The sequence below is a fragment of the Tyto alba genome, unplaced genomic scaffold (assembly GCF_018691265.1).
Source record: "Tyto alba isolate M040663 unplaced genomic scaffold, T.alba_DEE_v4.0 Super-Scaffold_10, whole genome shotgun sequence".
In the NCBI taxonomy this organism is placed as follows: Eukaryota; Metazoa; Chordata; class Aves; order Strigiformes; family Tytonidae; genus Tyto; species Tyto alba.
The window spans coordinates 11589802-11603554 of record NW_024881262.1 but is presented as its reverse complement, the minus strand read 5'-3'; the positions used below and the strand labels follow the sequence as shown (position 1 = coordinate 11603554).

The 13753-nt window shown below is 56.8% G+C and overlaps 1 protein-coding gene across 4 annotated transcripts in view; it reads left to right on the top strand.

Moving 5' to 3' along the window:
- Positions 1-13416, top strand: part of DIS3L2 (DIS3 like 3'-5' exoribonuclease 2) — a 192982-nt gene extending 179566 nt beyond the window's left edge. For all 4 annotated transcript variants that reach the window (XM_042798705.1, XM_042798711.1, XM_042798707.1 and 1 more), the window contains 7 exons: positions 2327-2510; positions 3718-3804; positions 8371-8518; positions 8797-8927; positions 9157-9261; positions 9981-10082; positions 12873-13416. In XM_042798705.1, coding sequence (XP_042654639.1) covers positions 2327-2510; positions 3718-3804; positions 8371-8518; positions 8797-8927; positions 9157-9261; positions 9981-10082; positions 12873-12971 — 856 coding nt within the window. In that variant the 3' untranslated portion in view covers positions 12972-13416. The remainder of the gene's footprint in view (positions 1-2326; positions 2511-3717; positions 3805-8370; positions 8519-8796; positions 8928-9156; positions 9262-9980; positions 10083-12872) is intronic.
- The last annotated feature ends 337 nt before the right edge of the window (positions 13417-13753 follow it).

Genomic DNA, 13753 nt, shown 5'->3' with positions numbered 1-13753 from the left:
TCAGAAAAAGGATATCTCCAGGAAAAATGTAAAAGCCCAAGCCCCAAAATATAAAACAAAATGCAGAATGTAACTATAGGTGGAAATTGCATCCAGCCCAAAGCATCATTGGTGGTAAGAGATAAAAGCTTCACACTCTAGTGCTCAATGGGAGCAAGAATGGCAGGGGCTGCTTGAGCACTCGCTTACAGCGTTCATCTCTAGGACATGAGGTAAGCACGTTGCACCTGTGACAAAGAGGAGATGCTGATCATGGGTGTTTATTGCTTCGTCTTTAAAAATCGGTTTGCACTTCACTCCGTAGAGGCCACATTTCAAGGGAGGCACGGAGACTCCATGGCCAGCTTTTGCCCACACGTGCACCTGTGTCGCCAGGGCTAGCACTGGAGATGTCTCCCTTTCTCTCTGCACCAAAGCCCACTGGAAGGAGGGGTGCTGCCTTTTGCAGCCTGCGCTGTTTGCCGTGCCTTGCTATGAGCTGGCATGGGCAGGAAGGGCTTCTCAGGTACGAGCATGGGCTGGCACAACCTCACACGTGTCCTCAGGCCACCGTTCCCCATGTGCCATCTGCTGGGTGGGAGCCAGTGGGTCCCCAGGAGATGGGGATGGCCATGCCATAACCCACCAGGTGCTACTCGCTGCCCCGGCTCCCACCCCGGGGGGCTGCCCAGCCGGGGTGCCCCGCACCCTTGGGCCATGCTGTCCCGCAGCCCCCCCAGTGCCGGTGGCCGTAGAGGGACCGATGTTGCCATCTGCTGGCTTAGCTGCACAGGAGCAGCAACAGCTGGGCTCAACCCTTTTGGAAGTGGCCCCTCACCAGTGTGTCCTGACCCTGCTCCCATGCCAGGCTGTGGGCACACTGCCCACCCCCCTTGCCCATCCCCTGACCCAGCCCTTGGCCTCCTGGTAGCATCTGCCCATCAGTAAGTGTTTTAGGGGACAGGATGGGTAGCCCATTCGCACTTAGGCTGTGCTGCTCCCCACCCCTTCCCACGCTGCCCATGCCCACCCTGCGGGGTCTGAAGTATTAGCCTCTGGCAGAACACGCTCTGTGAGAACCCACAAGGCTCTTATTAAGGGAGTTCCTTCCCATTAAAGACGAACATTTCGACTGCTGATTATCACCGTCAGGTACTTATTCCTCCTTTGGGCTTGTCTTTATTTCCTTTCTCTTTCAAGTTCTTGGCAAGCACTCCCAGGCTTAGGGAATGTATTGCTGCTCTAGCAAGCACCCCAGGAGCACAGCACCCCGCACATCTCACCTGGCCAGTCCTCCCAGCAATGGCCGGGGCCAGGAGGTGCAGGACCACCAGCCCCAGCCCTGGTCCCTGACCCAGCCCTACAAAATCACTGCTTTGCCTGCAGGAGCAACGGGGCTGAGCCAGCGTAATCAGTGACAGCTCGCTCAGGCATCGCTCGGAGGATAAGGTTACTTCTGTAAATCTATTATCTTTTTTGGCAATTAGCACCAGTTAGGAGCCTTGGGAATACATGCAGCAAATCACAGGAAGCCCAGTTAAGCACATCTCTCTGCTTATCTAAGCCCAGTTAAACAAGTCTCCTGTGGCACAGCCCTACAGCTGGTAGCACAACCCATAAATGCTCCAAAGATGATCTCTAATGCTGGGATTGCTTTTCTTCGCAGTGTGTAGCCCCGGAGATTTCCATTCAATGCGTGTACATTCAGAGGTGGAAGGTGGGGGGCTCACCCCAGCCTGAGATACCCCCCAGCAGTCTGCAGGTTGTGTGGGGGAGCCCCCAGGGTCTTTGCATCGGCTGGATGCCGGAGGCAGCCCTGCAGCGAGCTGCGCTGGTGGCTTGCCCTGCCCGGGGGCCTGCTGCATCTTGCTCTGGGTGGAAGCCCGGCGGGAGGCAGGGCTGGGTGGCTGGGCCTGACCACACATGTCGAGCTTGGGATGGGGGAACAAGCGAGACACTGTTTACTCTGGCCCGGAAAGACGGCGATGTGTGTTTGTTTTCCGTGCTATCTCTTGCACAGCGTTTGTTTTGCTTGTCGAGCGTTTCAGGAGATAAAATGACCTAAAGGGAGATTATTTTATCCTAATTTAAGCTGTCAATTTATCACTGACTTCTGCTTGTCTGCACCAGCAGGACGGTTTGCTCTGAGTCCCCAGGGAAACCTCAGCTAGAAAGTGAGAATTTGCAGGGGGATTTGCTGCAGTCTCACATCTAATCTGTGCTTATAACAGCAACTACAAGCTGCTCTCCTGTTCCCCTGTGTCATATTAGTTCCCATCACTGTGGACTGGCTTGGCTTCCCAGGGGACTCCCCTCTCTAACTGGGATTGTTTTTCTCGTGCCACAGGCTGGTGGAAGAGTTCATGCTGCTTGCGAACATGGCCGTGGCCCATCAGATCTACCGCTCCTTCCCCGAGCAGGCCCTGCTTCGCCGCCACCCGCCACCCCAGACCAAGCTGCTGAAAGACCTCATGGAGTTTTGCAACCAAGTTGGCCTCGACATCGACTTCAGCAGCGCGGGGACCCTGCACGTAAGTGCACTGACCTGGCAGGGAGCCGGGGTCATGGGGGCAAAGTGTGGGCAGCTACATGATGGCACGTTTGCAGCAGCGTGTGTTTTATTCCCTGTCCTCCTCTGCACAAGCAGAGCTGACAGCTATCCCATACCAAAACAAAACACCCTCCTTCACTCACTCATGACCCCACCAGCACTGGGCAAGGGTGGCCCAGCCTGTCCCAGCCAGCCGTGTTGTGCACAGAGCTTAAAGCAGGGCAGGGAGGACCTTGCAAGTGGCCCCAGCACTGCCTTCTCTGCAATGGGAAGGATGTTTTAGTGCAGGAGCACTTGCTGGGACACCCCAATTTCCTTTCTCTGCCTTCTCTCGGCAGGTCCTGGGCAGGGCATTTCCTCTGTACCATAGGAAAAGTTGCTCTGCATGGGGGGTGTTTCTGTCTGGGCTGCTGAAGGTCTCAGGGAGGGCAGGGTGGGGAGCGGGGTGACTGGGAAGGACTGAAGAGCGGTGCTGGAAAAGGTCAGACACAGCCAGCATGGGAGGTATCTGACTGATCCTCCGCTGAGCGTGTCCTGAGGCTGAACTCCAGCTGAACAGCACAGCGCAGGTTCCAGGATTTTCTTTACTCGACACAACTGGACTGTGGATAATCCTCTGTTAATCCCATCCCCGCTGGCCTCCCGCACACCCCTCCATCAGCTGGGACTGCTTTCCCCATTTGCTGGCCGTGCTGAGGCTATGTCAGCAGACATGGGGCTGCGCACTCAGCTCCTCTCCTGCACTTTGAACCCTCCAGCTCTTCCTCACCACTAGCCCCAGGCAGTGACCTCCCATATCCACATCTCCCCAGAGTCTCATTAGTCCGTGCGCTGAAGCTCTCGGTAGCTGGGGGGGAGCCAGGCACAGCTCAGCAAAGGGGCTGCAGGCGCTCTCGCACGCTGCACGTCTGGTGACAGAGCCAGGGGTCCCCGTGCCCTGGGTGCTTCCTGCCAGCGACCCCAGGAGGTGGATGAGCACTCAGAAGGACTGTGTGTGCAGTCCCATCAGGGCTGCTGGGACCAGAGCAAAGGCCAATTTCACGTGCGCTTTCTGGTTTACAAGGGCATTTGCAGGGAAAGGAGGAATTTGGCTCTGACGAGCTGCTGTTTGCCCCAGTAAAGTCTGCCTGAGACCCCTACCACCATAGCTTGCCAACATTGAACACTCTCTCTCTTTTCTCCTCCAGAAAAGCTTAAATGAAACGTTTGGTGCTGACAAATACTCTGAAGCCAGGAAAGAAGTGCTGACCAACATGTTCTCCAGGCCCATGCAGGTGAGAACAGCACTGTGCTGTCAGACACGTCTGGCTGTGGCTGTCTGCTGTGGCTCCTTCTTCAACCCTCACGCCTTCTGCATCACCGTAGCTGGTCCTTCCATAGAGGGAGAGTGAGTGGACACTGAACATGGTGCTGCGGGGCTGCCAGCAGCTTCCCCCAGTGCCTAGAGCCCCATGCGGCTGGCAGTGGGGGTATCCCCTGGGCAACAGAGATTCACTGGATGGCAGCGTTAGGCTGAGTCTTTCTTTGCCCCCCATAGTGTGCCTGTTGTTACTAGTTGGGAAGTTTTGTCCTTGAAGTTGTGTGTGGGATCTTAGCAGGCTCACAAGGACCCAACCTGCTCTGTGAAGAGCTGGTGGCAGGCTCCATGATTCATGGCTATGCCATTTCTTCACATCATAGTATCTGAACTGGTCCAAAGAAGTAATCAATCAAGAGTGAGGATGATGTAGGTGTGTGGGACTGGCCGTATGCACGGCCTGGTCCCCAGACACATGCTCTTATAAGCAGGGAAGATGTGGAAACCCTTTGGTCTCCCTCCAGACCAAGAGACCTGTGAAGGTCTCTGCGATGGAGGCTTGTGCTGCTCACACTGATTATCATGTTCAGTACATCTGCAGCTCAGGACACTTATTTGGGTGCTTATCACCATCAAAAAAAGGTTTTGGTAAGCATCTGTCTTTGTACATTTGCAGCTGGGCATAGCACAGCCTCTTCTGAGGGAAGTCCCACCCCACAGGGAGAAGGGGCACATTCCTGAAATGGTCTCTCTGCTGTGGCCTGCTTATCGCTGCAGGAATGAATCATCTTCCCAACATCACTCATTTGACTGTCACTCTTCTAATTAGCTTATTTGCTCCATTTGCTCATTATCAGTTGCCTGAAGTCCTGCTGTACTTCTGTAACTTAATGCTTGCTTGCAAGTGGGATTGGGGACTGAAGCCATTTAGTACCACCCCCTTGTGTATATGTATGCAGCTCAGGAGTGCTGCTTTGTAAAGTGCAGGGAACGTCCTCTGGAGCTGGCTGTGTTGTCCCAGATCCCGTGTCCTGCTTTGGCTTGTCCTGGTCCCTTCTGTCACACCTTCCTTTTCTGGTGGAAGGTGCACTGGTGACATGAATTTCTTGGGGTCGCTTTCTGGTCCTGCTGACTGTGGTGCAAACCTGGGCTTTTCCAGCAGCAGCATGTGGAGCGAGCCTGGCTGCTGGGCAGGAGGGATGAGCAAGGAGAAGGAAGCTCGGTTCTGCAGTGGCACCAAGGAGACGAGTTTTTTGGGACCCAACGACTTGCTGAGATTTTGCTTCCGTGGTCTTCTGAGTCTGTGGTGGGGGAGGTGGTGGGTGTGCTTTGAGATGCCTCCCAGGAGCTCTTGTTAAGAGCTAGCCCTGTGAATACACGGTCGATCCTTATGCAAAAGAGCTATCAAGGTTTTGGGGATGAAGTCTTCTGCAGAGCAGAGACCAGGCAGAGAGTTTGGGGAAGAAGAAAGAACTTCTAAAGGAGATACACTATAAGACACGATTTTGGCAGGAATTAGACTCACTCCATCGTCAGAAGACCAAGGTGCCCATGTGTTCAGGTGTGCTGTGCAGTCCCCTCGCTCCTGGCCAGCCTGCTGTCTGGCACACTCCCATAATAGGCAAAACCCAGTTTACAGCTGAGCCCATCCTGTGTCTGGAGGGTGAGCAGCGTTCCCGTCTGCTGGCGTTCCCCAGCAGGATGGTGCTGCCACCTGTGATGGAGTGCGCTCATCATTGAACGTGGTGCGTGAGCCAGAAGAAGCAGAAATGTGTCTTGAACTTGGGATGAGCTTATGCAGTTGGCCATTTGCTGAACTGTTGTTTAGTTTGTAAATGGAGTTTCAAGACTTGCCCAAAGCCATCGGCCGGGTGAGCAGACGCTCCCCTCCCGTCTTTGGGGCTGCTTTCCAGTCTGACCCAGGATGAGCTCGCAGTGGTGGATCTGTATGACCTCCAGTCCATAAGGAAGGACCACAGTGCTGTGGGGGCAAGAGACATAACTTGCTCTCTGCAGTGTCTGGTCCCTGACCACACTCGTGGGGTGGACTCGCAGTTCCCCAAAATTCTGAGTAGTTCAGATTCCCACCGTTGTTCCTACTGCCAAATGCAGAAAATGGGTAGTTTAAAGTTGTGTCAGTGCCCTTTGGGAAGGACAGACAGCTACCAGGTGGAAGGAGCTTTCCCTGGGAAGAGGACTTTTTGCTGTCTGCCACCAGTGTGAGAGCAGATGGAAGAATCGACCCCGTTCTGCCCGTGTCCCTGGATGTGGCAGTCCCTCCTGGCGGGGAGGGCAGATGTGAGTGTCGGCAGCTGCGGAGCGCAGCCACGCAGGGAGGGGCCCGTGCCGGTGTGGAGGGCTGGGCCATCGCTCTGACAGATGGCGTGGTGAGACCGTCTGGTCGGGGCACTGAGTCGTCACCCGTATCCCTGCACACATCTCAGCTCCCAGTGATAAAGCTGGTGTTTCAGGGACAAGGCTGCAGTCGAATCAGCCAAAACAAGCTGCCCACAGGTTTAACCCGTGGTCGCACCAAGCCTGCGTCCCCCGTCTTCGCTGCACGCTGGTGGTCAAGACATCAGCCTCTTGCAGGAGGAGGGAGATGGGAAGCAACTGATAATACGTTTGTCTGGGGGAGTGTCCTGGATTGCCATGCTAGGAGCCTTGTAACAGATGAAGGAGCAGCGACATACCATTTTTCAGGGGCTCAGTCACTCGGGGATTCAATCTGTCCATGAGAGCAAAGCCGCCCCTGGTTGGCTGGGGCTGATTTATTTCCAGGCTCCTCGTGGTTCTCTGGGGATTGCAGCAAACCCTGGGGATTTGAGACCACTTGTGAGTCAAATCTGTTAATGAGAAAACATCTGCTTTATGCCAGGCTGATGTCACTGGATAGTGCTGTCATGGTGGCGAGGACGGGTATCAGATACATGTCAGACTGGGCTCCCTGCAGTGTGTAACCTTACCACAGCCAAGAGGAGTATTTTTGCAATGATACACAAGCTGATGCCAACCTCAGTTAGGGTCATGAGCTGCCGAAAGGGTGTCAAAAATGGTGCTGGATGCAGCAGCAGGTGGGTTTGGCCAGCACATCCATCAGGAAGAAGTGCCCCAGACAACAGCAGGCAGCGCCAAGCCTTCAGCATCTTTTTTAACTTGAAACAAGGCAGAGGTTGTCCTGTGCTGCTGGGCAGGGGGAAGGGATGAGCCCTTCCCAGCAGCTTTCTCGTAGCAGGGATTTTGACCAGTGCTCTGCTCTCTACCTACCTGGCATGGCCGGGACCTTCCTCCCTTCTGCCCAGGAACCTGGCATAAGTGCCTATAAACCCCCTGTAATTTCCTGCTGTCTGTCTGCACAAGGGCACTCATCTTCTCCTGCAGCAGCCTCCAGCGCTCGCTGTGTCTCCCTGCCTGACCACGCAGAACCTAATTGAGTGGAGGCTGTGCTTCGTGGAGTCCATCAGAAACAATTTAATTCTGGGTTGTGGAAATTGGCAGCCGCCAAAGCTCCTATCCCGGCTCTTGGGTCTCATAATAAGGCTGGGACCGATGCTGCTTTTTTTAACCTGCTCTATTTACTTGCCCGGATCAGTGCGTTGCTGCTCAGCAGGAGCTGGCTGTGCCGCTGGGCTGGAGAGCGGAGGATACAGCTGCCCAAACCGTGGATCCCAGGACGGCTCTGTAATCAGAGCTGGCTACTCCTGTTTTTTTAAAATCACTTGCTCTTATTTTTAAACGGGTTCATTCAATCGCCACTGTGCCGTGACCCCGCCGCAACCCCCCTGACCCTCACAGCTTCCCCTCCCCACCTGGGCTCGGCCCCCATTGTTTTCCCAGCCCCGAGGGCTGGTGTTTCACAGATGTAAAAATAAAAGCTGTAACATGTGGGATAACAGGGGCGGCGCAGCCAGGAGAGGTTCCCGCTGAAGAGGCTGCTGGGCAGCACGGTGCCGCCGCGGCCCCGGTGTTGGTTTAGACAGGCAGCTCGGCTTCCCAGCTGTCACTGTGGGATGGAGCCACGGGGATCACAGCAGGGCTGTCTCCTCCTCCTCGGTGAACCGAGGAGCCGCTCATCCCAGCCCCCAGTGCTCTCCAAGCAGGAGCAATGGGGGTGCGGAGCCTGCAGCCAGACCCAGAACCAAGGAGCCTGGCATGGGAGCCACTCTGCTGGGACAGCATTCCTGGTGGGCACAGGACAGGCTGGGCTCAGCCCTGGAAGATGGGAGGACGGTGAATGAGCCCCATGTCCTGAGCAGAAGCAGGAGACTGCTTAAACCTGTGTGTGATGTGAAAGCTGATGCAATCCTTGGGGCCAGGCAGGGTCAGCTGTCAGCCAGCACCAACCTGGAGTGGCTTTGCCCACTTTGCTCTGTGCTCAGCTCGGGCAGCGCCCGCCTTGTCCCTGCACAGCCCGCACTGAGCAGCAGGTGAAGGACCACCGGCTGCTGGAGCTCTGCCTCGCAGGCACAGACCCCTCCAGCCCTGCGCAGGGTCCTGCCACCATCCTTGCTCACACCCTTCCCTCGCTTCTCACCCCTTTCAGATGGCTCTCTACTTCTGCACCGGCATCCTGGAGGACGAGACCCTCTTTCGCCACTACGCCCTGAACGTGCCCTTCTACACACACTTCACCTCGCCCATCCGCCGCTACGCGGACGTCATCGTGCACCGTCTCCTCTCCGCCTCGCTCGGTGGGTGCCACCCGGCCACTTGCAGAGCAGCTCTGGGTGCTGCGAGGGGAGGGGGTGACTGTGCCCGGCGCAGGGAGGACTCCCGGGTTCCTGCCTTGCCTGCCACGGCTGCTGGGTGCTTGGAGTCTGCGTCCCACGGGGCAGCAACCTGGCACGTGGGTGCCCTCGAATAACGGAGACATGGGGGTTGAGCTGGGCATCTGGGTCCAGGGTGCCGTGGCATGGTGTTGGAGGAGGAGGGAGCGTGGGCACGTCATCGTCACTTTTCCCCTTCCCAGGTGCCAGCTCCCCCATCAAGATGAAGAAAGAGGCTGTCCAGAGACAGGCAGATCACTGCAACGACCGGAAGATGGCTTCCAAGAGGGTGCAGGAGCTCAGCGCTGACCTCTTCTTTGCCATCTTCGTCAGGGTAAGAGCCAACACTGTCTTCCCCTGAGGCATCTCTGGATTTGCCAGTGAAGACACAGCCTAGATGCCACCGGGTGAAGGGCTGTGGGTCTGCCCAGCTGGCCCTGGAGAAGGCAAACAGTGAGGGGACGCACTGAGCAACTGCCGCTGCCAGAGCTCCAGGGGCTGGAGGCTCCAGGGGATGGCTGGCTGGGGGATGCTGGTGTAGTGACAGCCCTGTGTCTTGGCAGGAGTGTGGTCCTCTGGAGTCAGAGGCCATGGTGATGGGTGTCCTGAACGAGGCCTTTGATGTCCTGGTGCTGAAGTTTGGAGTCCAGAAGCGCATCTACTGCAATGTAAGTACCTCGCCAGTGTGAGATGGCACCAATGCTGCCTCACCAGAGGGCTGCAGCAGCCTGGCATCGTTGGAGGCAGCGGCTGTCCTGGTGCCCTTCTGTGCCAGTTCTGCAGCCAGTAGAGCTGTGCCTGAGCCGGGCTAGCCAGAAGGGAGGGAGCCTTCATGGGGTCTCCCCTCCATCCCGCAGCCCCAGGCAGACACGAGGGGCTGGGGGGGCTCTGGAGCAGCCCAGTCTCTGAGGATCAGCTTCTCCCTGCTACATACTGCAGGTGATCCAGTCCAGGTAAAAGGGAATAAAGACAGATTCAGGGGGACAGAGATCAACGTGGAGCTGAGGCAAGGAAAAGGAGCCAGGCTGGTTTTCATTTCATGTAATCAGACAGTATATCTGGGGCTGTGACAGCACCAGTGTAGGCCAGCACCTGTGGTTAGTGACAGCATCTTCTCTTAATAACCTGGTTATATGGCTGGCAATGACATCTTTAAACAGGACATATAGCATGATATATGGTCTGTTTGTGTATCACAGCAGCCCCTGATTTACGTGCTAGGCTCAGGCTCACAGGCTGCTGCATCCCGGTTGTTAAAGAGCTGCAGAGGCAGCGTGCCGGGCAAAAGCAGCGTCGTCCCCATCTGCAGGCAAAGCGGAGGGGGAGAGCGGAGCGAGGGGATGCTGTCAGGACTGTAAGCCATTACCAGCACTCTCCCTGCCTGCAGGCGCTGCCCTTGCTGGGCTTCCACTTCCAGAAGGTGGGGAGGAAGCCAGAGCTGACGCTCATGTGGGAGCCAGAGAAGCCAGAGCAGGAATCTGTGCCCCAGGTAAGACCCTGCAGTGTGGGACAGGCTCACACCACCATGGGGCTGCTGTGTGCAACATAGGGATCCTGTGGTCTCCACAGGGACAGGTCCAAGAGGCAGGACTGCCTCACAGGCTGTCAGGTCCTGCTGTCCCTCTGTGTCCCCTCCCCAGCGAGCCAGACCTCAGCCTCAGCCTCCTCTGTCATCCAGCCCTGCTCCATCCCATCGCTGCCCCTGCGTCTGACCCCTCCACAGCCTTCAGACTCTGCCCTGCCTGCTGTGTGTCCTGCCTCCCGATTCAGTTTCCTCCAGGAATTGAATTAACATGCTGTTTACTTCCTTCTTCCAGATCATCAATTAAGATGTTAAGTAAGATCAGGCCTAAATGAGCGCCTGTCTAGACCCTTCCCCCCACCCTGGCATTCCTTGCCCCCTCACTGGCACGGCCCTTCGTTTGAGTTTCCATCCCTGTAACAGGGTTGAGACCCAATTAGGAGAAATTTTTTTAACTCAGACTTCCTGAGATGCAGTGTCAAATGGTTTAACGGCATCTAGAAATCTCTCTCTTGTGTCCCTGTCATCTATTAACTTGGTAACTCAATCAAAGGGAGCAATCGCATTTGTCTGGCTTGATTAAGTGGTGCTTCTTTGCCAACTTTTGTCTGGCGTTGCTATAAAATCACAGCTGTGTTGACTACTGTGATCCCTGCCTGCTGCCTGGGTGGGGACAGGAGGGCTGAAGCCCCACCTCTCCCTGCACTGCTCTGGGGGCTCTGCACTTGAACCCCATTTCCAACCAAGCCCAGCACAACCCGTCCTTGCCCGCCTAGAGCCGGGTGAAAAGCACTCCCAGCTGGTGTGGTGCATGTCCTGGGGAGTCCTTTCCTTCCCAGGGGAGGTGTGGTCAGAGCCAACCGAGCTCCCTGGCTGCTGCAAGCGTTTCTGCAGGCCTCCCTGCCTTTGAAGCTGAGCTTTCCTTTCTCAGCTTGGCTCAGAGAAGCCCCCTGGACGTGACCAGAAGTGGCCTCAGTTCCTCCTTTCCTACAGGAGCGAGTATCACTTACACCCTAGCAGGGACCCGCATGAAAAATTACACCCCAGCATGATCAAGGCCCATTTTGGTTAAGCAAACACTCAGCAGTAGAGGAAACTCTTCCACAAACCCTCCACACCTCCTAAGAAAACACCAGAGCCCTCCCCTGGGAGCAGGCTCTGAGCTGTCCTCCGAGCCAGCAGATCCCCAAGTTGATAAATCTCCAGCCCCAGGATGAGCTGGATCCCCAGGAGCCGTGCTGAACCACGGGAGATGTCACCCGGACACCCCACAGCACCGAGCACCCCCAGGTCCCCACCCGGCCCCGGCGCTTGGCCTCTGCTCCCCAGTTTGGCTCAGCCTGACCAGGCAGTGGGAACATCAGGGAAGGCTGTTTGTGGGAAGCTATTCAGGGGTCTGGGCTGGCTGGCCCTGCCACAGAAGGGAGGTGGTCCCAGCATCTCTCCCTGGGCACCAGGAGATGGCCAGGACCTCAGCGGGCATTACTCAGGGCTTGAGTATGAAGTGAATCTAAGACTTGGGGAATTGGATGTGAAATCACGCCGTTCCCTGATGGTTCAGCAAAGGGATGAGGCAGGACTGCAAGGGAGAGCCCTGATAATCCCCCCATTTGGCTCCCCCAGACGTGGGGGTCTGCCCCATGGCCACTGCCCCCCAGACTCCTGCCAGCTGGAGCGGGCAGGGGGCTGGTGCTGGGTAGCCAGCAGCTATCTGGGCAGCCGTCTGCAAAAGGATTTCCCTGCTGTTTACTCCTCTCTGGCCACTTTGATACGTTTAAGTCTCAATGAGATTTCCCTGCTCTGAATGATTAATGTGGAGCGGCCGGCGCTGGATGAGCTGGGAAGGGTTTGACAAGGTTACGGCAGTGGCTCTGTGCCCGCTCCTCCCGCAGGCCAGCCCCGAGCAGATGGCCCCATCAAGCCCTGCCACAGCACAAGGCTTGGGGACGGGCTCTGGCAAGCGAAGTCCCCAAATGCCTGGCCATGGCCCCGAGGCAGCCCCTTCCCAGTGTCCCAGCCAGCCCGTTAACCGTGCCTTGGTGCTTTACGCTTCTAATCCGCACAATTGCATGAAGAGATGGAGTCAGAGGACCGGGGAGGCAGCAGCAGGCAGCAGTGCATTCCTGAACAGGAGGGATTGATTTTCTGGGGTCTGTATTCCCTTGCGTCTCTCTCATCCATTGTGCTCCCTTCCCAGGTCTCCTCTCGCTGTGGGGGCACGGGGAGGGGGCCATTCCCTCCTTGCAGGATGCTGAGAAAATGATCAGCATCGTGTAGAAAACCCTCCTCGCCACAGCCCACCATTGGCACTTGGCCAAGTTGCTTCATTAAGGGATGATGTGTGTTCTCCAGCTGGAGAAGGGAGACACGGGCAGGCTTTAGTGGAGGTTGGGACCCAAAGCCGAGGGCACAATCGCCCCCGCTCCTTCCCGGACTGTGCGGAGAACAAGACTGGGGCCTGATCAGGCTGGAATAAGTGAGGATGTTTGGGGCAGCTCGTTTAGGTCAGTTTGGGTTCCCTGCCGGGCTTCACAGCTCAGTGGTGTTGCCCTTGAAGATGCTGCATCCAGCCCCGGCCCCAGGAGCACCCTGGACCCCGGCAGAGCTATCTGACGCCGTCCTGCCCCATTCCCTGGCTCCCGATGGGTGCTGTAGCAGAGCCAGCAAAAGGCCAGCGCGGCTCTAAGCCAATCCTGGTGTGATGCCAAACCACCTGAAAAACCCCTCTTCTCTCCATCTTTCTCTCCACTGCTGAAGGTGATCACCATTTTCACGCTGGTGGAGGTCGTGCTGACGTCGGACGGTGTCCCGCTCAAGTACAGCGCCCTGCTCAAGAGACCGAGCTCGGAGAAGTGAGCGCCCCAGGCTGTGCCTGCTCCCCCCTGCCAGCGCTTGCCCACCTCCCAGGCCCTGCACCGGCACCCGCCGGGGACGGAGGGAACCCACGCGGAATTCGGGGTTTTAAAACCAGTGCCATTTTATTTCTGGTTTGGATTTTAACTCTGGCTGGGAGCAGGGCTCAGGGCTTGAGCCTGCCCCAGGCAGACCATTTCTACTCAGATATTTTAAGCTTGATGCTTTCTTTTTCTCTTTTTTTAAGGAAGTCGTTCCCATCCCCAGCCACCTCAGGTGCCCGTGGTGAGGGCCGAGTGGGGACGCGTGTCCCCAGGAGCGGAGAGGGGCTGGCTCCACCATCCCAGGTGGGATGTGGTGGGATGAAGTGGGATGCGGCCGTGGGGCCATGCAGGAGGGTTTCTTGCAGGGTTGTGTGTCATGTAATAAAAGATGGGTCAGCAGCTGAGTCAGGGGCTCACACAGGTTTTATTTTGTCTCCTCTGCGTTCCCCTGGCTGGGAATCCCAGCAATAACTCATCTCCTGGGCAGCCCCGTGCCTTCCCCTTCCTGCAGCTTCACAGGAATTGTGAAATGCAAGCGGCCTCCCTCCTCCCCCAGCCCCAAGATGTGCTCAGCTGAAGGCTGTGGGGGATCGGGTGGACATTCGCTCCCAGCTCCCGCTCCAGTGACCAATCCCTCAGTCCGAGCCTTCACCAGGAGTCACCAGGTGGCTGCTCCAGCCCCTCACACCCTGACCTCCAGCCTAACCTTGCTCGGGGACCCTGTAGCACCATGTCCTTGCT